We start from the raw sequence: 24407 nt of genomic DNA on the forward strand, positions 1-24407 counted from the left end.
ATAAAAAAATGAAAAAAGTCTCATTATATTAATATGCGATTAGAAGAATCAAAATCGTCCAAGGCTTCTTAAACATTGATTTTACAATAATTTCAATATTTGACATGGTCTTACTTAGGCAATATTAAAGATTTCAAGGTTCTATTTTATGTAGAAAACAGGAAATCACAAAAAATTCTGGGTGTTCACATATTATTCATTTGTTGTGCTTACATTTTCAGGATGAGGATTTAAGTGCACCTACCTATTATGCAAAATCCTTATGTTTGGACATAAATGTGTGTTGCATGGTTCCCACACCTCAGTTAACTTCAAATTCAATGACCTTTCAAGGACTTTCCAGGTCCAATATCCTCAAGTTCAAGGACGTGGGGACATTTCAAATGAGCAAGGTTGCATCGTGTTACCTTTTAAGATACATTGTTACAGGTCCCTTTCGAGGGAACCCGCGCTGCGTCACTGCGGTAACACTTTGGGGACGCCTCCAGGGATATAAGTGCATCTGAATGTGTATATCAGATTCAACCAATGGTGAGGCTTAACGACAAAGACATGGTGACACGGGAGCCAGGAAGTATATCGCTATCTGAAATATTGCCAAAGACGGCGTTACAGGGACGCAGTAAGAATGGCAAGGGAGACGCAGCGTCTCGTTCCCTTCTCAGGGAACAACAGTTACATACGTAACCCAAGACATTTTCATTTGTCAAACACAACTATGCAAAAAAGCATTTTGGTATAAATCAACCATACAATTCACATACAGAAAATGTAAGCATTTTAAGCGAACAGTTTAACACATGTGCTTAAAAAGTCTAGAATTTTTTTATATTATCCTACACTACACAGGGAATTATATAGATTTTTTTTCATAAAACTTAAAAAAAGGCACTTTTAATGACCTGTATCTATGTATGTAGATTTCAAGGACCCGTAGGAACCCTGGGGTTGGCAGTGTGAACAGAACTACACTACTATGCAATCTTAAGCAATCTGATTAGACATTCTGTTTTGATTCTCTTGTTAATGTGACACCACACTGATAAAGCCCCGCCCACAGACACTGACTGACAGTACTGCATTACCATAGTTTCCACCCTCAGCAAATTGTACGCTGTCTGCCATATCGCAATACTATTGTCTGTTATAGATGTCCTTTAAACATACAAATCAAAGCTATCCAAAAACCTAAAACAAAACAACAAACATTTTATTACTGCAAATTAGTTTGATTTGCTAGTAATGCAGAGATCACCTTTAAAGTCAAACTGCATGACACAAGACTATATTTACACTGACATCCCCTACCATTCGCAATCAATTATTCATCAGTGGCCAATCATGTGTGAATCATTCACAAGAAAAACCTCTACCATTCATCATTCGAGTCAATTTCCCACAATTTCAAAGCTTCTCATTTTCAGTCCTTCAACACTTTGCCGAGTCAAATCATTATGTGATCGTGATCCTGACAGGCTTGATACAAAAAGCATGTATTTTGTCCACATCAAAGCCTAATTAAAACGTGTCAACATGATCTCTTTGATGCACACAGGTAAAAAAAAAAAGTGTTCCAGTAAACATTAAGCTTTGTGTGTATTGGACACGTTTGCAAATACGCACACACATACAGTAGTTTATACTCGTTTGCCTCTAGTTTCCAACTTGTACAATCTATTCTGTCCAATCAATATCAATCAAAAGTTTTGCACAAAACTTTGTTTAGCAGTGATGGGAATACTACAACATAAGTAATGATGTGTTTCTAAAACATGCTGGTTTACACTGGTTCAGTAAATCTATGGCATACCTTAGATACAATATTTCCAGATATCCCAATGGCTCCATTTACCAGCAATCTTGTCCCGTCTCCAGCATCCAAGAAAGCCTTTTAGAGATGTTGCTGTCAGTCCCTCTTTACACACAAGGCAGAAGTCAGTCTCATCTAATGACTCTGACCTTTTTCCATCAGGACCTGATGGACAAAACAAGACTCAGAACACACAATAAATACTGCAGAAATAGCCCTGGTGAGACAACTATTCAGAAGTAAGCTCCTTAAGCACGGGGCTATTTCAGACACTGCATTGAAAGGATTACACAATGTTCAAATCCAGCATTTAGATTAAATGAAATAATAATAAGAAGTGATAATTGTTTGGACAGAATGGCACAGACTGTTCACTTGAAAGGATTGCAATGTTAGAGAATAATTACAGATGTAAAAACGCACCCCATACTTTCTTAAATGGATAGTTCACCCAAAAATTAAAATTCTGTCATCATTTATGCACCTTCAAGTTGTCCCAAACCTGTACTTTTTTTCTTTCTTTCAAAATAACTTTCTTTGTTTTGCTGAAAACAATGGAAGATATTTTGAGGAATGTTTGTATTCAAGCAGTTTTGAAGAACCATGGTAGTACCCATATAAACACCAGCAGTGTACATTTAACACTGGTGATTTTGCTGTGTTGAATCAAAATCACATTCCTTTGAATTTTATACACGTTTGGGGCAACTTGAAGTGATTAAATGATGACATATTTTTGGATAATTTATTACATTATAAAAAAGTTGTTTTCCAGACAGGGATTAGATTAAGCCAGGATTTTTTATATGCCAGGACTTTTGTCCATGTTACGAAAAACATTACTGGTGTAAAATCTCGTACAAATCTCTTACAAATTGTACCTTTAAAACAGTTCAAACGCATTTTAGTCTAGTCTAGACTTAAGCCCTGTCTGGAAAACCTCCCAATAATGTTTAAAAAACGTTTAATAAAGCATTGAATCTCATAAATTGTCTCTTTTTGGCTGTGTGGGCTATAGATCACTGTCAATCAATCAGCAAATAATGATAAATCTGAGACAGAAGTGGTATTATTGGTATACAATGAAACGCTATGGACGGTGAAATTGACTTATGTTCTGGTTAAAAAAATGTAAAGTTGGTGACATGGGTGCGAGTCCAATATTACACTAAATCCATTTTGATATGGAACACCTATATTTTTTTTCAACATCCAGTTAATATGTTAAACATAAAGGAAACATGTTTAACTTAATTTGGCACACTACAATGGCAGAAAAAATTAGCTGTCACTGGGGCAGTACCCTTAAAAAAGGTCCTAGTGGGTGATTCTCGTGAAATTAGACTTATGAGGTGTCATGAAACATTTTGATAAAAAAAAGAAAATGCAAAGTAAGAGTATCAAAATAAAAAGCATCCAGTTACAAACATCTCTTCACGAACTATTTTACACATGATTTCAAATGACATCATACAAACCAATTTTGTAGTTTTTTCAACATTTAAGGGGAAAATTTTTATTACCGCAACGTGTCCATGACTGGATTTGGGTTCTTTGACATGGAAATATTTATAATTAAAAAATCTAAAAAAATAAAGAGCTTCAGTTAGTGCTGCACAATTAATCGCATCGCAATCGCGATGTCAGCCTGTGCAATTATATGACAGCAAAATGTTGCAATTATATTTAATAAATAAATGTGTGGACTTGTTAACACAAACTTTCTGATAACAGTTTGATGATTTTCCTTGCTGTTTAAAAAAAGAAAGAAAAAGGAACAAAAAAGGCAGTGCACGTGTGGCATGCACGTGTGTGGGGTGCGTCGTCACTTATACCAGAGCGAAGATGGATGCAGAGGAGGTTGACAGTGATCTGGTAGCTAAAAAAAAACTCTATGTCTGTTGTATGGCGGTATTTTGGATTTAGGATTACTGACAATGAGCAGTTGCTACATCACGTGGCAATACGAAAACATTTCTAGTTTTACAAATACAAATTTTAGCTAAACTGTGTGTGGATTTTTCTTAAAACCCATCAAGTTGACTCATGATACCATTTAGTATAATCGCAATCGCACATCGCAATTTTAGCATCAATAACCGCAATGGGAAAAATTACCCAAATCGTGCAGCCCTAGCTTCAGTGCTTGTTATACTCTAAACATTTACAGTAAAGAAACATGTGGTATTTGGTGATCATTGGTAAATGTAGAGACAATAATAAGAAATATAAATGTGTCCAAGACCAATTTTCTCATCCTCCGCAACAATTTTCAATCATTGTTTAAGCCCTAAGGAACTAACATTTAAAAAAAATTGTTGGAAAGGACATAATTGACTGTGACACTCAAGATGGCTACCAGGTAAGCAGTTTTTATTTTTATCTCCAGATAAAAGTTGAAATTTTGTTTGTCATAGTACCTAGACAACGTTTTAGTTCTCATTACTGAAACAAGAGTTTGTAACTGCATATATTTAATGTAATATCATGTTGTGGTAATAATATATTTTTTAATGATAACCAAAAAAATTTAAATAATTCTATAGGAAATATTTTTTAAATCCTCTAAAAAGAAGGGCTTTTTAAAATTTTTGATGCTGGACACCTTCTAAATCAGGATTTCGTGAGAATCACCCTAATGTGCAATTTAGGCTCGGATAAGTATTTATTTGGCACCAATAACTTTTGGGGTACTAAAACGCACTCTCTTGTACCAATGTTTACCTCTGATGTACTAATATGAACTATTTAGATGCAAATGTGTACTTTTGGAAAGGGTAGGCTACTGCAGTGACAGCGAGGAACTATTTTTTTCTGTCAGTACATTGAAGAAATGCACCCAATGGCACAGGATTGAAAATAACCTGCATTTATTTGAATGTACCAAAGCTGTCAAAACTACATTGTTAGTGTGCATTCTATAGGGCAATATTTAATTATCTTTTGCCACATTTAAATAAACGTAAAAATGTTTTATTAAAAACCTTAGCTTTAATTTTACCTTAAAATTTTCAGTGCACCACACTCTAAAAAAAATGTCAACCCTGCGTTGGGTCAAAAGGGGGCAAACCCAGGCACTGGGTTAAATTTACCCAAAAATGACCCAACAATGGGTTAAAACAACCCAGCATAGGTAAAATTATTGTGACCCAGCACAGCCATTTTTTTGTGCATTACATAATAATGAGGACACATTCATAAATCTAACCATGTGCTCCAGGCAGTGTTATGGAATCACTAAAAAGTTGAGATCGGTGTGTTTAGGTCCCAAGAATGGACATTGTTAGCAGTGTACAGTAGAGCTGAACAGGGATGTGAATATTTTTGTGGAACAATGTGCCGGTAGAGTTGTGTTCAAGTTTAAGGATTTAAACCCCAGTAAGGCATAGATCAATGCACCTTTAAATTTAAGTTTATGGGCATTTGAACACCATTTAAAAGCAAGTGTAAATAAGGGCAAAAAATCTTTCAAAGTGAACCACTGGCCTTGGTCATGCTCACATGATTGTACCAAAATAAGGTGAGACCGTGTACTTCAGGGATTGCAGGTAATTGGTCAGTTGTTTTTGTATCGAGTTGCTTATGTATCCAAAATTTCAACCTCCACGCTAAGACTAGCACGGCATGAAATATATCATAAATATGCAATGAACAGCGCAGCCTTGCATGCATCACTCCACGTCGCAAGACTCCGTGATCCCTGCATCTGAATTTATATGCGCACACATTTTTCTTAAAGTTTCTTAGACAATATTTACCCCAAAAAAATAGATATCACTGACGCATACTCTGTTGTTGTTGTTTTTTCGGTAAGAAAATATGTTCACACACTTCTGCATACAATAAAAGTACATGTTCAACTATACCAAAATTTTAAAGCCACCTGTAATCTTCTCACAGCTCTCAAGGGCATATATTCGAAAAATGGGAATAATAAATAATATTATTATAATAATATAATAATTAAACTGTAAATAATACTAAGAAATGTAATATAATGGCATATTATTTCTTTTGTTCCACTATTCATTTAAGCCCAAGTCAAGATTTCATTTTTGTGAATGAGCTGAAACTGAATTCTTCACAGTGCATAATATGGAAATATGTTGTAGTAACAGAATAAACAGAAAGAGAGGATTAGCAATGGTAAATTGAATTTGCAAAACATGTCAAAAGGATTTCAGAATAATCCATTCAGATTTCTTCCCCTCACCACTTGCGGTCCTGGTCGGAAAAAGCGAATCCGTATGAAAGCTATATGTGTGCTCTGTTGCTATGGGAAGCTCTGTGTTTTTGTGTGCATCTCTCTGGGGGATGTGGGAGTGTCTGTTCGTGTGCATCCCTCTAGGTTCCTGGCTCTGATGATAAGCTGCCTGCTTCAGTGCTCTTCCAAAACCCAGACTCCTGGTGTCATCATGGCTGCAAAGATTTCCACCCATTGACAGAAAAGAGTGGAGACAAAGATAATAGAGGGTAAAGAGATACAGGACATGTGGGAAGGTGAAAGATTACGGTACTCAGAGAAGACATATACACACAGAGATATAAAGTAAGGGAAAATACTGCAAAGGAATTGCATTGCTGATGTTAAAGAAAAAAAGTAAGTGAGTAAACATATCCACTACCCTGCGGGAATGTCCTAAGCCATGTGTGGATTAGGCTTGGCGACATGTGGATTTCTAAAACAAAGAAGTAAAATTCCTTTTCTGGTTTGAGTGATATGTTCCAGTTTGATGATTTTGTTCCAACAGCCAGTTGATATTTGCTGAGTTTTTAGTAATGATTATCAAGATTTAAAGCAACAGTTCCTTCTCAAAATAAAAATCCTGTCATCCTAACATAATTCGGTAATGCTTTACATCTAAGGGATGACGTGACACTTGCTATGAACATGAAGGAGATTTTATGCACATTTATGACACCTGTCAATAAGTGTCATTCGTTCAATTATGTCATTACCAAGACAACATAACTGACCACTTTTTACCAGTGATAAAAATTAAATTTGTCAATAAAATGTCATTAAGTGTTAATACTCATGAATATTCTTCCGTTCATAATGGGTTTTTTTAAGTTTCCTTCATGTGTTTAACAAATAAAATCAATCATTCAATAATAATAATAATTAAAATTAATAAAATTATATTGTATTGCATTTGGAGAATGACTAACCTAAAATTAAAGGAAAACGGTACAATAATGGGTTAAGCCATGCAGAGTTGGATCCATATCGCTGCAAAGTGAATTACATTAAATTAAATTGATTAAATGTTTTGTTAGTTTTTCTTCTATGTCAGAAAAATTCAGAACCCTCTGTGTGAGAAAGAAGCTCTGGGAGTTGTCAATTTTTATTATGTATTGTGCACATACATAACAAAATGCAAGAGATAAAGGTATTTAAAATTATTGGACATAGTATTAACACTTAATGACAGTTTAATGTTATGTTAACCCATAAAGCTATAAAGTTATAATGTATTGGTTTTTTTCAAGTTGTCATAACAAAGACAATTCAAACAATGTCATCTTTGCATTAAAAAAATAACATAATTGAAAAAATAACACTTATTGACAGTTGTCATTAAATCTCCTTTATGTTCATGACATGTGTCATGTCATGAAGGTGTAATGTCAGTCTTATGAACACCCCTTCAAGTAAAGTGTTACCCATAAACCCAAATGCTTTCATCCGTGGAACACAAAATAAATTCTCAAAGCCGTTTTCTACACACTGTAAACCCGGACAGTGTGTTTTACGCCCTTAAATTTACTTCAGAAATTGGAGAAAGTTGTCATCCTAAAAAATTTAGTAATGTGAATTAAAAGTACATTTAACTTAAAATTTCTAATTTCAACTGTATTCAGCAAGTTCAGTAAACCTTTATTTTAAGTTGATTTAACTTGAAATAATTAGTAATATCAATTGCCAACATCTTTATTTAGTGAACCGACTTACTTTTAGTGTTATAAATGGCATTATAACACAAATTCATGACTTACTAAGTCAGTTTTTGAATAAACTTGATTCTCCACAGAAACGCACACAAAACTGCATCTTTGACATGAATTGTCAGTACTGTGAGAGAACAACAATAAAATGTGCTGAACAGGGTTCACGTAAGTAAACATTGATCACCTGAATGGTGACTTAACAAAATTATCAATATAAAAGCTTAAACCTTTATAATATTTTATATTTAAAGGTGGGGTGCATGATTTTTTTTTGGTGTGTTTGTTTATGTGATTTCAAATGTCAACATTGGCTTTCAGAGATCATTTAAGTAGTTCTTATCATTTCTTATTTTGTGAAAAAGCTTAAAGTCGCCATGAAACGGAAGTATCAATTGCCGAATTTTCCCCGTTGTGATGTATATTCAAGTGAAACAGGCTTATGAAATGAAATAAGGCAGATCATCGAGATCCGGTTCAGATTGTTTGAAGCTGGGATGTGTTGCTAATTGCTAATCGAAGATATCTTCTCCCGGACCCTGCCCACCCGCTATTCCATATGACCAGAAGTAAAGAGAGATTATTTTAAGGGGGGAGGACATTTGCGTTTTTTGAGTTAAGATTATGAGGGCACATGAATAAAAAAAAAAAAAATGAAGCTCACCGATAAGTCTTTTGTAAAAAATACTACAATAACAAATTATAGTTTTTCATTTTATTTTCATGGTGACTTAAATATCAAAAGGCACAAGGGATTATGGTATTCCTTACAACATGTACTGATAATTTTAAATTAATTTCACTTGAATGTTTTAGTTTAATGTCGCATCAAAGTTTGTTCATGGTCTTACCATATTTAAAATGTAAAACTGTAAATCACAAAAAATTGAATTTAGCTGAGTTTTCACAGACCGGTCACGTTGTATTAGGGGTGTTTTATTTCTGTACGGCTGCACTTCTCGCCTGCTCAAAGAAAACACCCTTGATATGTATTTTTGTAAGCAAGTATAAATATATATAAATATATATATATATATATATATATATATATATATATATATATATATATATATATATATATATATATTACACAAGAGTATTAACTCTTTCCCGGCCATTGACGAGTTATCTAATTTTATTTTATTTTTTATTAAGAGACAACGCCTCCCTGCCAATGACGAGAATTCATAAATCAAAATCATGAAAAATGCTGGCGCTGGCTGGCAACTATAAAAAACGCTGGCAGGGAAAGACATAAGCAGCAGCACTTGAGCTTTGTATCAATATCTAAACTGCATTGCACTCTATTTTCAATTACAGTTTTGAACACTCTCGCAACCCCTTCTTTTCTTGCAATGTTCCCTTTTCTTGCATGTTTTTTTTTTCTTAGACTTTGAGCAGATTGAATTATCTGGCCTCCACAAGTACACATTTAAACCAACACAAAATCAATTTGAAAGCAGCTTATGGTGAACCCTTTACCCATAATTACACACGACAGGCAAATTCAACACGGCAAGCGGCTGTCCCCTTGTCAAGAAGAGGGGACGTGACACTACAAATCAAGTAATATATAGAGTATAGAGCAATTTAATGAAGTATATAATATAGAGCCCATGGTGGTAATACTGGTGGTCCTCCAAATATCGTTTGAATGTAAAATAATTTATTTTTGAAAAACTAAATTGGGCATAAAACAAAAATGCATTAATAAAACAATAAAAAAATGAACTTTAATAAAATGAGAAGCATAACAATACCACAATAAAATCTATGCCAAAAAGTATTAAGGTAACCATAATAAAAGTATGTAAATCCAGTCTTAATTTGTTACATGCACTGAGGGGTCCCTGCTTCTCCTCTTTACTCATTTTAGGGGTCTTTGGCCCAAAAAACGTTGAAGACCTCTGGTGTAGGGTAATATAGAAAATTCTTCTCAGAATTTAAAAAAGTACACACACCCCAAGAACACAATATGAAAGGTAAAAAATGTAACCAGGAGGCAATCATATAATAAATAGGAATTGAATGTGTACTGTAATACAGTAGCTGGATTTGTATGTGGTCTAAAATTATTAATACTATAATTTTCATATTGGCATATAAATGCACGTCTAACGCAATGGATTAATTATCAATAATAAAAAAAGTTACGAGCAGAGCGGTTTCTCATGCTTCTGTGCTACTTTGCCTGTCAAAAATCTCTGCAAACTCCCTTTCTCCATTTATAATCAATAAAACTGTCTATATGGGAAGAGCCGCTTTCCCTTAAGTTGACATACTGTCCGTTTCTATTTCTGATGTGCTTCACAGCTACCTCATTATAGCTGCCTGACAGAAAAAAAATGACTTGCAAATGTCATAGCCCATGCAAATAAAGCTTCATGCAAATGTACTTCTATTGAAAATGAATGATAAAATGTCATTTTACAATGACTAATAGACCAATCAGTTGTAAGCGTGAGGTTGGTGAGGTGAAGTGTAGGCGTATCAGTGTAAATCGTGGACAGATTGTTTTTCATTATTAAAAGCGTCTATAGTGCTTTTATACGTGTTGCAGAAAAGATGCAACTATTGCAGTGCCGGGAGTTATTGTACATGGAAAGATTTTGATAAGATGTACACTTTAAAATTAGTTTTTTATCTTCTTGACATATCAACAAGCTTATGCATGAGAAAACCTTAGTTGAGAACCTGCTTTGGTTCGAAACGCTATCTCAATTTATTATGTATTCACTTCTATTTACACAAAGATTGTTTTTTCATTTATTGGTGAAAAAGAATGAAATGATAAAAAAGGTAATACATTGCGTTTCACACAAATTCAGCTCGGAAAACCAATACACTTATTACATAATGTACAAGAGATGTCTCATCTCAGAGTCCGGAGGGAAATGAAGACCTCTTTCTGTAAGCAGCTGCTCTGGGTGTCTCCACGTCTCTAAAGAGGGAAAAATGCAAATGCTTGAGATGGGCCCATTTGGCACGACAATAAGAAACAAATAAGCAAACCAAAACAGGTGTTACAAAAAGCAGACAAGAACTGAAGCACGAGCTTAATGCTCCCTCATGACCACATCACAGATGCTACAGGCTCTGCACATATTGTTTGCCTGCAAAAAAGTACAGAAGCTGTCACTGGGATTCTAAATTGGGTGTGTAAGATACCAAATCCAATGCTATGTCATGTTAATCAGTGTCTTGTTGACTAAAACATAGCATCGTTTTGAATGTCTGCAGCTCTTAGCAACTTTTTTGGTGGGCTTGAAAATATTTTGACCCAGCGGGGTTAATTGTAATGCTGTGTTACAACTAACCCCTCAGCAATAACGATATGAAAACCGCTAACGTTAGCGTAATTCTTGCCGTTGTTTTAAATAGGCTGCATACGAATAAGTGCTAGCTGCCAACAAAATAAATGTGCCTGTCTTATCAAACATCGTGTGTCAATTTTATTTTGGTTTATATCCTTAGTATTGATTGAATAAGGTCACGTCAAATATTGAAATCATAAAGAAATGCATGGCTTAAATCAGATTTTGATGCTCATTATCTCAGAATTTGATTTTTGAAACTGTAGTATGGTTATTACAGACTGGGTCACATATAAAAAATGTTTTGTCATAATAGTGCTGCTTTTTCTCACATATTTAGACATTTGTATCCATTTATAATTGAACTTTTGTTAGAAAAAGGCTGGATGAATGAATACAGTGTGGATACCTGTCTATTATAGACAGATAAACAATATCCACTTCAAGTATATAGACAAAATAGTATTGAAATATTTGCATGCAAACTTAATTTTTAGCAAGTGTTACAACTAACCCCCTATGGTGTAAGTTGTAACGTTTGCACTTCTGTCACATTTGGTGTTATTGTCCAAGAATGGTAAGTACTAGAAACAAACTTCAAATGTTCATTTGTAGCAGAGATGTGTGTGTTGCTTGTGTAAAAATATAATTAACAAACTCAAAAAAGCGTTAGGTTGTGCCCCGCTCTCCCCTACTAAGTTTAAGACCTGCTACTCATCTGATGCGCAGTACAAATTTGCAGGCATGTATGTATATTCGGACATGCTTTTGGATTATTTAACAACCAGCTCAACTAATTCAACTTGGATCGAAACAGACAACACCACCCCCATTTATATTCATGCCTGACACCAGCCAGTCGTGACCCTTCTCTCCACACGACTGCTCGACCGCTTACATCTTAGAGGTTGCAGAAACAGAGAGGAATCACATGGTTTGGCTGAGAGAAACTCTTCAGAATTAATTAACACTGTAGGTAAGCTGTTTATGCGTCAAAAGGTTGTCAAAATGATCTTTTATCGGTGTTGCGTTCTGGAAAACTCAAAGTGACTCAAAAGTATGACGAAGGAAAGAAAAGGCTTATAGAAGTGGAAAGAGATGCAGTTAATTTCACTCACTACTGATGACTGATGGAAACCTTGTGGCCTAATTGTCATAAAGCCGCTTTATACCGTGCATGCATATTAGACCAAAGCCTTTCGAGTCCAATTTAACCTTGTGACTAAAGCTTTCCTGTAATTCCACTGCTTTTCATGGATTCAGAACATGTTTTTATCATTTAGTAGGGTTTGCCTCAATTTACTTTTAGATTAGTCTGTACACGTCTCCATTATTGGAAAGTGCGTTTCGGTGCCTGCTTACTTTTCTCAATTCAATTTTGCATTCCTTTCCATCAGACCAAATGAGATGAACTCAATATCTGCGTTTTGTACTAGGAACACAAAAATCTTATCTTCATAAAATACTTTATTATTTGGTTGTACAACAGATTGAAGGAATTTTGAGTGGCATGTAAAAGGAAATTGTATGGACCATTAGGTACAAATAATGTAAACATTTAGTACCAATATTATGTACCTTTGAGATACTAATATGCATTTTTCAGGTACTAATAAGGTCTCTTTGGTCCCATGTTGTATCCTCTGAATTACTTAAATGAAATACGTAGGTGCAAATCTGTAATTTGTGAAAGGGAACAGCCCCAGTGACAGAAAAGGTACAGTTTTTTACCTTTATTTCTGACAGTGAATGAACACAATGTATAATTTACATAAAACAACATATTCTTCAATTCAGAAAAATAATTTTTTTTTATCAATGACCTTGCTGCTTGTCACGCATTGCTCTACCAGCTGGGGTACAGAAACATCCTGCATTATAAATAGAAAAAAATAGCTATATATGGTCAGAATAATAAATTGGAATGTGTATAAAGGGGAATGAGTCATTCTGAAATGACAACTGTTGACAGAAACTAAACTGTAAATGAGATGTGTCCTCTGACTGATGCTGCAAACATTTCATGGGCAAAGGATTTGGCAAGGGAATAAAAGAGGCTCAAACCACAAGCTTTCGCTATACTGCAACAGCAATATTTGCCAAAAGGGAATCCTTGACACGAGTTAAACAAATCATAAAGGGAAAATAAACAGGCAATGGTTCGTGTAGGGTCTGGCTTTTGACAGCAGGACATTTACAAGGGCTTGATTAAACATCCAGGGAACCATAAATCTTGAGAGTCACCTCTTAAAGATAACTACTTGATTTGCCTCAATCTACATGGAAAAGCTTTATGATGGTTTAATAAGATGAATGCAAGCCATTTACTTTCAAGAAGAAATGTTATGTTCTTGCAGATCAACAGGTTGAGCGGGGGACCAGCGATGCCAAGATGGGTTCATTCCCCAAGTATTTTTTTCTAATTAAACGTATACTGTAAGTTGCTTTGGATTGGACATGATGTATAAGAGACAATGTTTCAGAGTGCTGAGCCTGAGAGTCTGTACAATGAAAAATAAACATCAAGAAATGCATAGATATATTATATAATTTTTTTTATAGAAAATGATAGGTATGAGGAATATAATTTCACAGATTTAAACTGAAGGAAGACCTAAGCTGTATCTAGCAACCAGAATATTAAATACTCAGGACGGGCTTTTGATTTGGTCCAGTGAGCAAACAAACAGCAATACCCAAATAACAACTCGAACACCTCAGAAGCATTGAGCTGGCAAATGTGACAGAAGACCCACAGACCTACGTATTGCTGAACCAAAGAATGATGCACTCAGGATACCTCAAACTGACAAACTGCACAACATAACAAGATGAAACCAAACAGAGCGTGAGGTGAAATAGTTATGGATGAGTAAGAATGATGTACTCTCTCTTCATCCCTTCTGAAAGAAAATTTTTCGATACCAGATTCCCAGGCAAAACAGCCAGCAAAGCCCTCTAAACACCCCACAGCTGTCATTTAACATTCACACGAAGAAGCTATGTAAAATAGTTATCCTTCAAGGCTTCTTTTAACAGTCAAATGACCAAGAACTGTAGCTCATTTTTAAGACATGACGACCTTACAGACAAACAATTCCAGCTTGGGCAGGGGTCTTCAACAGGGTCTCCTAAGTGGTCCATGGTAGCACTACAGGGCATCAGCTATTTACTGCGTAGTCATAAACTATTATAATTGTTGAATATGTTAAACAAAAATGCAAATAACTTCAAACAAAAACTTAAGAACCTGAAGTGCAGCTATATATTTCACTGTCCCTGAAGCTAAACTCACACACAAGTTGAATGACCTCATGTTGTTACATCCTTTTGGTGCTTAAGTCATAGACATTACACAATCTATCTTTGCAATGCAGTAAAAGGTTGGTTCAACTTAAAAGGTAAAGCAGAAAATGTTCCCAAATTTTTGAAAAGAACCGCCCCTCCACTTAAAAATAATGCACATGCGCTCCAGAGAGGGAACGGCTATTAAACGCGTGCACGAGAGAGAGAGCAAGCAGGAGCCTAGTTCTACTCTTTGCTCTGTTTACAAGTTGCTGTCGGCATGTTTACAGTGTCTACGCGGTTCGTGACTTGTGCCAGGGCTAGCATCGCTAATCATATACATCAACTTTTACTAGCAGTGATTTTAAATGGATTTCTCCAAATAGCATGCCAAACTTTACCTGTCCAGTAGTGCTTTTAGCGCACACCAGCGTGTGAAATAGTCTCCCAAAAACATCTTTTCACCCTCAGACATTTTGAAAAAACCCGGTGAGAACACAAGCTTCAATGAATGGTTGAAACCGTAGCCCACCACACATATACACCTAAAAGTGCGCATGTGCAGAAAGCCAACCTCGGGATGAGCATGTACGACGATGGCCTTACGTCAACATATCATCAGAATGATTGACAACTGGGAAGACCAATAATCTAGATGATCCACCCGGATCAACCTTTAAAGTAAGTTACCTTGTTGCGCTAAAATTTTGAGTTTATTCAACCTAAAAATATTAGTTGACAACAATTTTACACAACTTTTGAGTTAACTAATATTTTTAAGTTAAATTTTAACGCAACCAGGTAACTTACTTTTATAAGTGGAACCAACTAATCTTTTATCCAGTGTAGTAGGGATCAACCGATTATCTATTTGGTCGATCATCGACATCGGTCATTTTAAAAGCCTATTTGCTGATAAAGTAATGTAATTTTAAAATGCGCTATTTTGTCTTTGATGCAGCCAAGGATTTAGTGAAAGCCATTGGAACTAGAAACAGGGCACTCTATTTAGTTGTCTAGAGCGATGCCCGCCCACCGCCAATCTGATTTGTTGGGAGTCATGAGTCCGGCCAATCACTCAGAAGGCTGAATACACCTCCGAAAGCACTTGCTAACTCGAGCTGCCTTGCAATGATTTTGCAATTTAATTTTGACATTAATTTTAATTTTTACACCAGACATATCGGTTCAAAATATCGGTTATCGGTCCACTCGACCTGTAATAATCGATATCGGCATCGGCCCTGGGGAAAAAACACATATCGGTTGACCGCTACAGTGTAGAAGTTGGTCCATCTCTCTAGAGGCCTGAAAAAGTTTTAAGACCCCTGAACTATGGAATCAGGTTCAAGTGGTAAACTGGAATTTATGTTCTTCAAATACACGGTTTGTCTTCGATACGCCTCCTTTCTATCTTTTTAGCCTCTGCAAACAAATTCATTGTATAATAATTATGCAGGAGCTGAGGGCCTGCAGATAAGCCTTCAGGGAGCCAAAGAAGAAATAGTTCATCAATATGCTTAATGAGAGAACAGAAGTCCGCCTTTTTCACTCCTGTTTATGAAAACGTTTGAGAAACAGTGAGTGACACCGAGCGCTCGCAAAGCAGCCAGTTCAAAAGGAATACGAATGACATCGTCTGTGACACAAAGACAGCAATGTGTCTTGATGAAGGTTTAACTAAACAGAGGTTGAATGGAGGGATTTTAATGCGTCAAACATAATGACGAGGGCGTTCAGAGGCTTATGTGTTCTGGAAACGAAAAGAAACGTTCAGGATTCATGTATTTGCTTGCAGCTTTAAGATGTAACATTTTACTTCAAAGAGAAAACTGAAACAACTATTATGTCTTTTATTTTAACTTCAAAGTTTAAGATTCTTGTAATCTAAAAAAAGAAAGCCTTTGGTTTAAGATCAAACACAGATTACGATTTCTGAATTATCCAAGCCACACTTGTACACCCTGATGGCTATCCAACTACATTTAGCAAGTTGATACATCAAACAGGATTATATTAAAGAGGGGGTCTAAAGCTATTTCATGCATTATAACTTATTAACACTGCTTATGTTTAGCATCATGAATTCATCTTTTAAACAAAGTATTGAAAAATAAAAAACAGTTGGACATATGACAGTTTTTCTGTGCCAAATGCACTTCGCCAGGGTTCGTACAAGTTTCGTAAAGTTTTTTTTGAACATGAAAGATTCATACGTAACAATCTTGCTCTATTTCTATAATGGGCAATTTCAGTGCAGGAAGTACAGTGAAAGTCCTTATATGGGCACTTTAACCGAAATAGTGCAGTCACACGCCAACCCAGAGTCAAAAAAATGTGTTGTTCGTGAGGGAAATTTAAGCTTGTTCAGCTTCCCAAATAACCCAGCCTTATGGAAACAATGGACATAGTTTGTTTATCCAGGCCAGCAGCAAAGTTGTGCACGTTTGTTTGTTTAGTGCCAAATTTTGTTAGAATGGGACGGTCCCAACCGGGGTCATGTGTTGTAGGCGGTAAGTAAAACTGTATCAAATGTTTTGTTGGCAATTGGCACGTAAGTGCATATAATGTAAATGACATGAACATGTAGTGAATCATAAGTTATCCATAGACAGTGGGATAATGTTTTGTGCGTGTTGCTTGCGACTTCGCTCGCGATACACCTTGTGGTTTGGGTTTATTAGGAAAGAATCGGTACAGCTGATCTGTCTTATATAAATCTGATAAAACTAAAGACTCTTTGGATATATGAAGGATGTAATAATACTCAGATTAACATAAGCAGAAACCGTGTGTGGTGTTTGAGCTTTAACCTATGAGATCCAAAACAATTTCAGAACTTGTTTCAGTGTCTTGCAATTTTAAACTTAAAACTGTGAAAAGCAACTTACTGTACTCAAGTAGCTGTGGTTGCGTCTTCAACTGAACATATCTGAAATGGAGCTGAAACAAAAGAGCAAAAGACTGTAACCAGATTTGCAAAGTCATCCAACAGGAGGTTCAGATAAAGACTTTTCTTAGTTTTAAGCAGCAAATGGAAATTTTGTGGATTCTGAATCATGAAATAGAGCCGAGAATACTACACTAAAATGTATCAAATCACTCCAAATATTTATTGAAGTGATAGTTCCCCCCAAAATAAATATTCTGTTATTATTTACTCACCCTCAAGTTGTTAAAAACCTGCATAAATGTGTTAAATTTGTTCAACACAAAGGAAGATATTTGTAAAAAAGCAGGAAACCGAACGCCATTGACTTCCATAGTAGGAAAGAAAACTACTATGGAAGTCAATGGTGCTCAAAAACTATTTGATTACAAACATTGCTCAAAATATCTTCATGTGTGTTCAGCAGAACAAAAAATCTATACAGATTTGAAAAAATACATAATGACAGAATTTTCAAGTTTGGGTGAACTATCCCTTTAAGTGAGCCGTAAAAAAGCACAGGGCATGTGTTGAACTTGGAAATAATAGATGTTCAAAGTCTCTGGCTGTTTATCAGTAAGGAAAGACATTATCAAGCCATTACAGAACACTGCGAGTGGGGAAATGCCATTGTAAATAATATCTATACCAAGCAATAACTTACATTCTGTAAAACATTTTCAAATAAACTCAACTGTATGGTGTAAAAAAACTATTGATGTTAAATCCTTAACTCTTTCACCGCCAGCGTTTTTAAAAAAAGTTGCCAGCCAGCGCCAGCGTTTTTCATAATTTTCACCAAAGTTTAATGCCTTCCAGAAAATGTTCTTCTTTAAATATATAAACATACAATATACCAAATGAAAGAACAGACCCTCTGCTTTCAAACAAAAACCATTTTATCCTACCTTCAGTGGTTCATTTGCAATCAGCTTTTGAATATAGGTAGGTTTTTGCAAAAACACCATATTTTGAGCAAAAAGCAGAGATAGTTCCATTTTTATGACGGACTTTTCATAGAGATCCCATTCAGAGCGATCTTTAAAACAGACACGGACATGCAGCAGCTTGCCATAGGGCAATACTTCCGGTTTTAAAAAGTTGCGGAAGGGCGCCACCTGGTGGATAATAGGGGTATTGCGGAAAGACGGAAAATAAATGTTCTACATTGTAGCAATTTAACCCCCAGTTAAAGCAATCAATCTACAAATCTTAAAAAAACCTGTTATGCTACGTACACACCAAATGCGGGGCATCGTGTTAATCGCTCTAAATTACTCGCGGGATTTAACTTCATGTCATGCAAATTTTTTGCTCGAGATGAATTTTTTCAAATTGGGCGAAGACGCGTTTGAGGCGAATAGCACGTGTTTTCGCGGCAAACGCGCCGCCCATATCGCGGCATTCGCATCGCCCCACGCAAGGATGCGTCTGATCGTGTCTTTGCATTGACTTTGTATGTAATCTACTCGCGCAAATCGTTGAACTCGCGTCTGGTGTGAACCCACAGTAGGCTAGGACTAGCTTTAAGCCTTGTCTGTATAACCAAGGGTAGAAGTGCGACTTGCATAAAAAATAATCAAAATGAAAATACAATTACATTAACAAAAACTGACATTTACTTGATCATACTGACAAAGAAATGTGACTCTGTATGTGAAATCCAGACTGAAGTTTCCTAATCTAATAATAAGATGAGGAGCATCAACTTTTGCTTTCACTTCAATTGCTGGGTTTTTACAGACAGGGTCACAAAAAGAGAGTTAAAAACACATTAAAAAGCAACAAAGTTTTAGCAAACTCCTAATATCTGGAACGTTATTTTGACAAAGATATCTACCTTTAGATTTATTCATCATGATGGTTAATTTGAGCATTTGTGACTCAAATTGCTCAATGATTATTTTTTATAATCCCAACATAGCTCGCTTACGTCCAAAAGCTATTTAAAGAAGAAACATCCCAAAAAGGGCAAAATCTGAGTCACTAACTTAATTTCCGACAAGTGAAAGCAGGATATTGCGTGATATCTACACTATCTAAAAGCATCAGGAGTGACATTTTTAGTACAGAATGCAGGTATCTTAAGGGACTTGAGATACGAGCAGAGGGCAGTGAAAGCAACGCAATGACAGGATGGAGATACAAAACTTCCAAAAGCTCAGTTCATTTGCACACGAGCGCTGATACACAGACCAGAGGTATTATAATTCTGCAGGCGTGGGCAAGGTAGAGGACACCAGCAATGATAACTCAAGTCCACTGGGTGTGTGAGTTTGTGTGTAAGCTGGGTCTCGACATTGCAATACTGGATGCTCTGGGTGCAACTCTGCTTGAGAAATCATTACACATCAGGACACCACTGATGAAAAGTGTGGAGAAAACAATAAACCTGCCGACTACCATGTAGGAAGCACAGACAATCTGAAAAATGGGGTCAAGAAAGACGGGGAGAACGATGACACCGAAGGTATTGGTTTTGAAGAATGAAGTGGGGAAAGGAAAAGAGAAAAATAAAAACATGATTATAAAACCATGATTATGGTGATAATAATAATAATGATGATGATCAGGCATGTGGTTGGCCAAGGACAAAAAATAAGGAAGGAACCCAACACAATTTCTCAAATCACTCCTGTGGTACTTTGATGTCACCTGCCTGTTGGTTTTTGTAGCGCCGCATGAAGTCGAAACAAACCTAATGTCAGGAATAAATGTTGGATGACAGCGAAGCGTCTACAAACAACGGGTGCATACCCCACCATCACAAAAATAAAACTCATCGGATTTACGTGATTTAGACAAGTCATCCCAGATCCCACCAAGATCAGTAAAAAAATCAGGGGGAAAAAAATCACATCCATGATGATATATTTTAGAAGATAATTAAGAAGACTTCCTCATAGTCAAGGTTACGGGCGTGATTAGGAGAGCCTGCAGTCATCCCTGACTTTCATTTTGAGGACAAGGAAATAACCTGCATCAAAACAAATAAAGTATGGACAGATTGTATTAAGATTCAGAACCTGATCTGGTGGGTGCTGAATTAATAATTAGGATTTGGCATGCCAATCACATACTTTCATACATATGTAAATGTGGGACTAAAACACAGAATGCAAAGTATTCATCTGCTGCAGAGTAGTTTCCATTTGGTCAATTTGTGAAGGAAAAAGATATTCGACAAGCAGACAAATGTCACAAACATCCAATGTACAAATCATTTTCATTTAAGTGGGTTTAAACCAATACAAAACAGCTAATTTTAAACTGTGAAAAAGAAAGTAATTGATAAAACTGACAAAATCTACCCGCATTTGGCGCTTGGCGGGTGTTAATTTCGGACCCTGCCTAAGCTGCAGTGCAAGAGGCGCAAAAAACAAGAGAAAAACTAAATAAAAGGCACACAGGTTAAACAAGCCTTGAAAAATCATATACGACTCCACCAATTCCTGGCCAAATTACAGAGGTTCCAATTCATATGGGACTAATATTATCAGAGGACCTCTGGTGTTCGGCGAAATATGGTAGGTAATTTGTGGGGGAATTTTTATTTTACAAATTACAGACATGGCAGATTCGCACAGGATTAAGATCACAGACAACCTCTGCAATTATTACAAATCACTAGAGATCACCAATTAATACTAATCCCGTGCGAATACGGCTTTATTCACCTTAATATTGTAATTGCGTTTAATAAGATTTTACATTAGTTTTGAAATGTTTTATAACTTTCTGTGAAGCAGCTACATGTTAAATTTTAAGCATCCAAACCTAAATAATAAATCATGTAAATAAATCATTATGTTGCTAGTAAAAAATGATTGGCCAAAACGATTGGCTAAAGGACATCTCTAATTCACCACTGTATTTGGTGCCCAAAAATACTGCCGAAACGCAAAAATTAGCACAAATGGATAGCTGTAATGAAGGCTTTTGCCGATTACCTAAGTGCTTCACCCGTAATTGTATTCCTGATCAATTTTATGTATTGCATCTTAACCCTTAAAAGACGTCTTAAGGTCCAAAATTGTTAGGAGTATGGATGAGGATTAAAAAAATATTCATCTTATACATTTTTATAGCAGTTTAGTGTAGTGGATGTTTTCATCCACAAACAACACAAAAAGAGTAGTCAATTTAAGCAATGCACAAGGGTTAAGCTAAGACTCCAAAATAGAAGTTTGTAAACTAAATTAGGAGCTCTCTGAGGGGATTCTTAGACGCTTTAAGAATGCAGGCCCAGATTTCTAAACACTCAGAAGTAACCAAAGCATGCCAATATAACAGTTAATGGTCTTTGACTTTAATGGTTAAAATAAATCAGTACAAAGCTGAATCAGCTAAACCACCATCATTTTCCACCATAGTTATTAATGGCTATCTTCATTAAAAGGAACACATTTTAGCCTAAATCCTGGAGTATAGTTTGTTTCACATGTACGCAAATGTATGCGCACAGTTGAACACATAGCTTTGCAAAGCATTGTTTATTTGACTCAAACATGTACACAGAAAATTGTGAATTGCAACAAAATGCACTTATTGAAAAGACACCGTCCAGTACACATGAAATGGAAGATTCAATAAAAAAAATCCTGAGACAGTATAAAAGTTTTTTAAAAGCACTCAACCTGCAAAATAGATGGAAGTATAGAGTACAAAAGCAAAGGTTTTAACTTTTGCCTTTGTTATAGTCAGAACAATATTGTATAGAACAGAAGGCCATGACATCATGTCTGTAAATATGCACAGATCTAATACCACGAGGATTGGAATATTGCCTTCAGTAAGCAAATATCTAGCATATACAGCACCGTGGCAGGAGCGCTGTTAAGCCATAAATCCTAAAGGTGACATGAACTCAGAAGGACTCGATAACATCTAATGACAGTAGACTCAAAATACTTGCCAATGAGAGACTTAGTGAAGTTACTGGCAGTATGCCATGTACTGCAGTCAGTGTCTGAAAGTCTTAAGAGGTGTAATAGTCAAATAAATTTTCCTTGATCTATAAAAATGTGCTTAATCTACTAATGAACTGTGAAAACAGAGTGGAGTGATGTAAAGGCAACTTTCCTCCATGTTAGGGACAAACTAATTGTAAGAGGTAGACTAAATAATATGCTGAGTAATACCAACAACGCTAAATATTTTAAATAAAAATCTAAATTTAATTTAAATAAAATTTTAAGTCATCCTAATGCCCCCCTTGGAAATCTATTTGAGGCCCCCCCTTGGCCCCACCTGGTTGAGAAACAACGCTTTAGATATTCTGAATTGTATCCTAGTGATTTAAAAATGGTAAAGTGTTAAAACTAATAAACATGCATCTATATTGTAAGTCTACGGTGGCCCTGAAGTGCAAACCACAACAACAAATTACTAAACAACAACAACAACAAATAAAAAAACAACAACAAATTTAAAAAACACTACAACAAATTAAAAAACACCACAACGCATTAAAAAACACTACAGCAAATTTAAAAAAACACTACAGCAAATTAAAAAACACTACAGCAAATTAAAAAACACCACAGCAAATTAAAAAAACACTGCAACAAATTAAAAAACACCACAGCAAATTAAAAAACACTGCAACAAATTAAAAAACAACAACAAATAAAAAAAACACTACAGCAAATTAAAAAACACTACAGCAAATTAAAAAACACCACAGCAAATTAAAAAAACACTGCAACAAATTAAAAAACACCACAGCAAATTAAAAAACACTGCAACAAATTAAAAAAACAACAACAAATAAAAAAAACACTACAGCAAATTAAAAACCACTACAGCAAATTAAAAACCACTACAGCAAAAAAAAAAACAAATACAAAATAAAAAACACAACAGCAAGTTAAAAAAACACTACAGCAAATTAAAAAACACAACTACAAATTAAAAAACACTACAACAAAATAAAAAAACATAACAAATTAAAAAACACAACAGCAAGTTAAAAAACACTACACCAAATTAAAAAACATTACAACAAAATAAAAAACAACTACAAAATAAAAACCACTACAACAAATTAAAAAACACAACTACAATTAAAAAACACAACAACAAATTAAAAACACAACTACAAATTAAAAAACACAACTACATGAACCTACCGGAAGAGGTAGGTACCAGTGGGCAACATGAGACATCGCTGATTGGACGACACTGCAGTTCGGCTTTTGAACCGGAAGTTATTCTTTCTGTAGCGCATTTTTTCAAACATGAATGTTACAGATGACCCAAATGTAGCAGCTGCTAGGGCCGGCTAAGGGTACGGTCTGGAAACCACTAACGATAGTAGTAAGCTAACGTTACATCCACAAGCAACGTAAGCATTACTCCATTATTACTAACTTATACTCGAAGGTTGTTGGGTGTCTCCGATGGTAGATATTTCTTTAAGCCTTTTGCCACAGCCGCTGCAAAAGTTCGGGGACGGCTCAACCGGATCTTTTCCGCAGTTTGGGCAACACATTTTGCTGTCCTTCCTCCTCTCCTAACGACGAGCTACAGGAAGAATAACTTCCGGTTCAAAAGCCAAACTGCAGTGTCATCCAACCAGCGATGTCTCATGTTGCCCACTGGGACCTACCTCTTCCGGTAGGTTAATGTAGTTGTGTTTTTTATTTGTAGTTGTGTTTTTAATTTGTTGTAGTGTTTTTTATTTTGTAGTTGTTTTTTATTTTGTTGTAGTGTTTTTTAATTTGTTGTAGTGTTTTTTTACTTGCTGTTGTGTTTTTTATTTTGTTATGGTTTTTTATTTTGTTGTAGTGTTTTTTAATTTGTAGTTGTGTTTTTTATTTGCTGTAGTGTTTTTTTAGCTTGCTGTTGTGTTTTTATTTTGTATTTGTTTTTTATTTTGTTGTAGTGTTTTTTAATTTGTTGCAGTGTTTTTTAATTTGTTGTGATGTTTTTTAATTTGTTGTTTAGTAATTTGTTGTTGTGGTTTGCACTTCAGGGCCACCGTATAAGTCAGACACTGACTTAACATGTCTACATTAAAACACAGCTGACATATTGTATGCAAGCCTTCCACAAATCAAAGGCAAGCAAACACATAAGAGCATGTGTACTGATTTGCCTTTGAACACGACTGCCAGAT

The 24407-nt window shown here is 35.5% G+C and overlaps 1 protein-coding gene across 1 annotated transcript in view; it reads right to left on the minus strand.

The window, feature by feature from the left end:
* Positions 1–8890: 8890 nt before the first annotated feature.
* rad18 (RAD18 E3 ubiquitin protein ligase) overlaps positions 8891–24407 on the minus strand; it is a 48311-nt gene continuing 32794 nt past the window's right edge. The window contains exons 12-13 of the mRNA XM_065279857.2: positions 17250–17301; positions 8891–10700 (exon numbers count right to left, since the gene is read on the minus strand). Of these exons, the coding sequence (XP_065135929.2) occupies positions 17277–17301 (25 nt within the window). The 3' untranslated portion in view covers positions 8891–10700; positions 17250–17276. The remainder of the gene's footprint in view (positions 10701–17249; positions 17302–24407) is intronic.

The sequence above is a fragment of the Paramisgurnus dabryanus genome, chromosome 7 (assembly GCF_030506205.2).
Source record: "Paramisgurnus dabryanus chromosome 7, PD_genome_1.1, whole genome shotgun sequence".
Lineage (NCBI taxonomy): Eukaryota > Metazoa > Chordata > Actinopteri > Cypriniformes > Cobitidae > Paramisgurnus > Paramisgurnus dabryanus.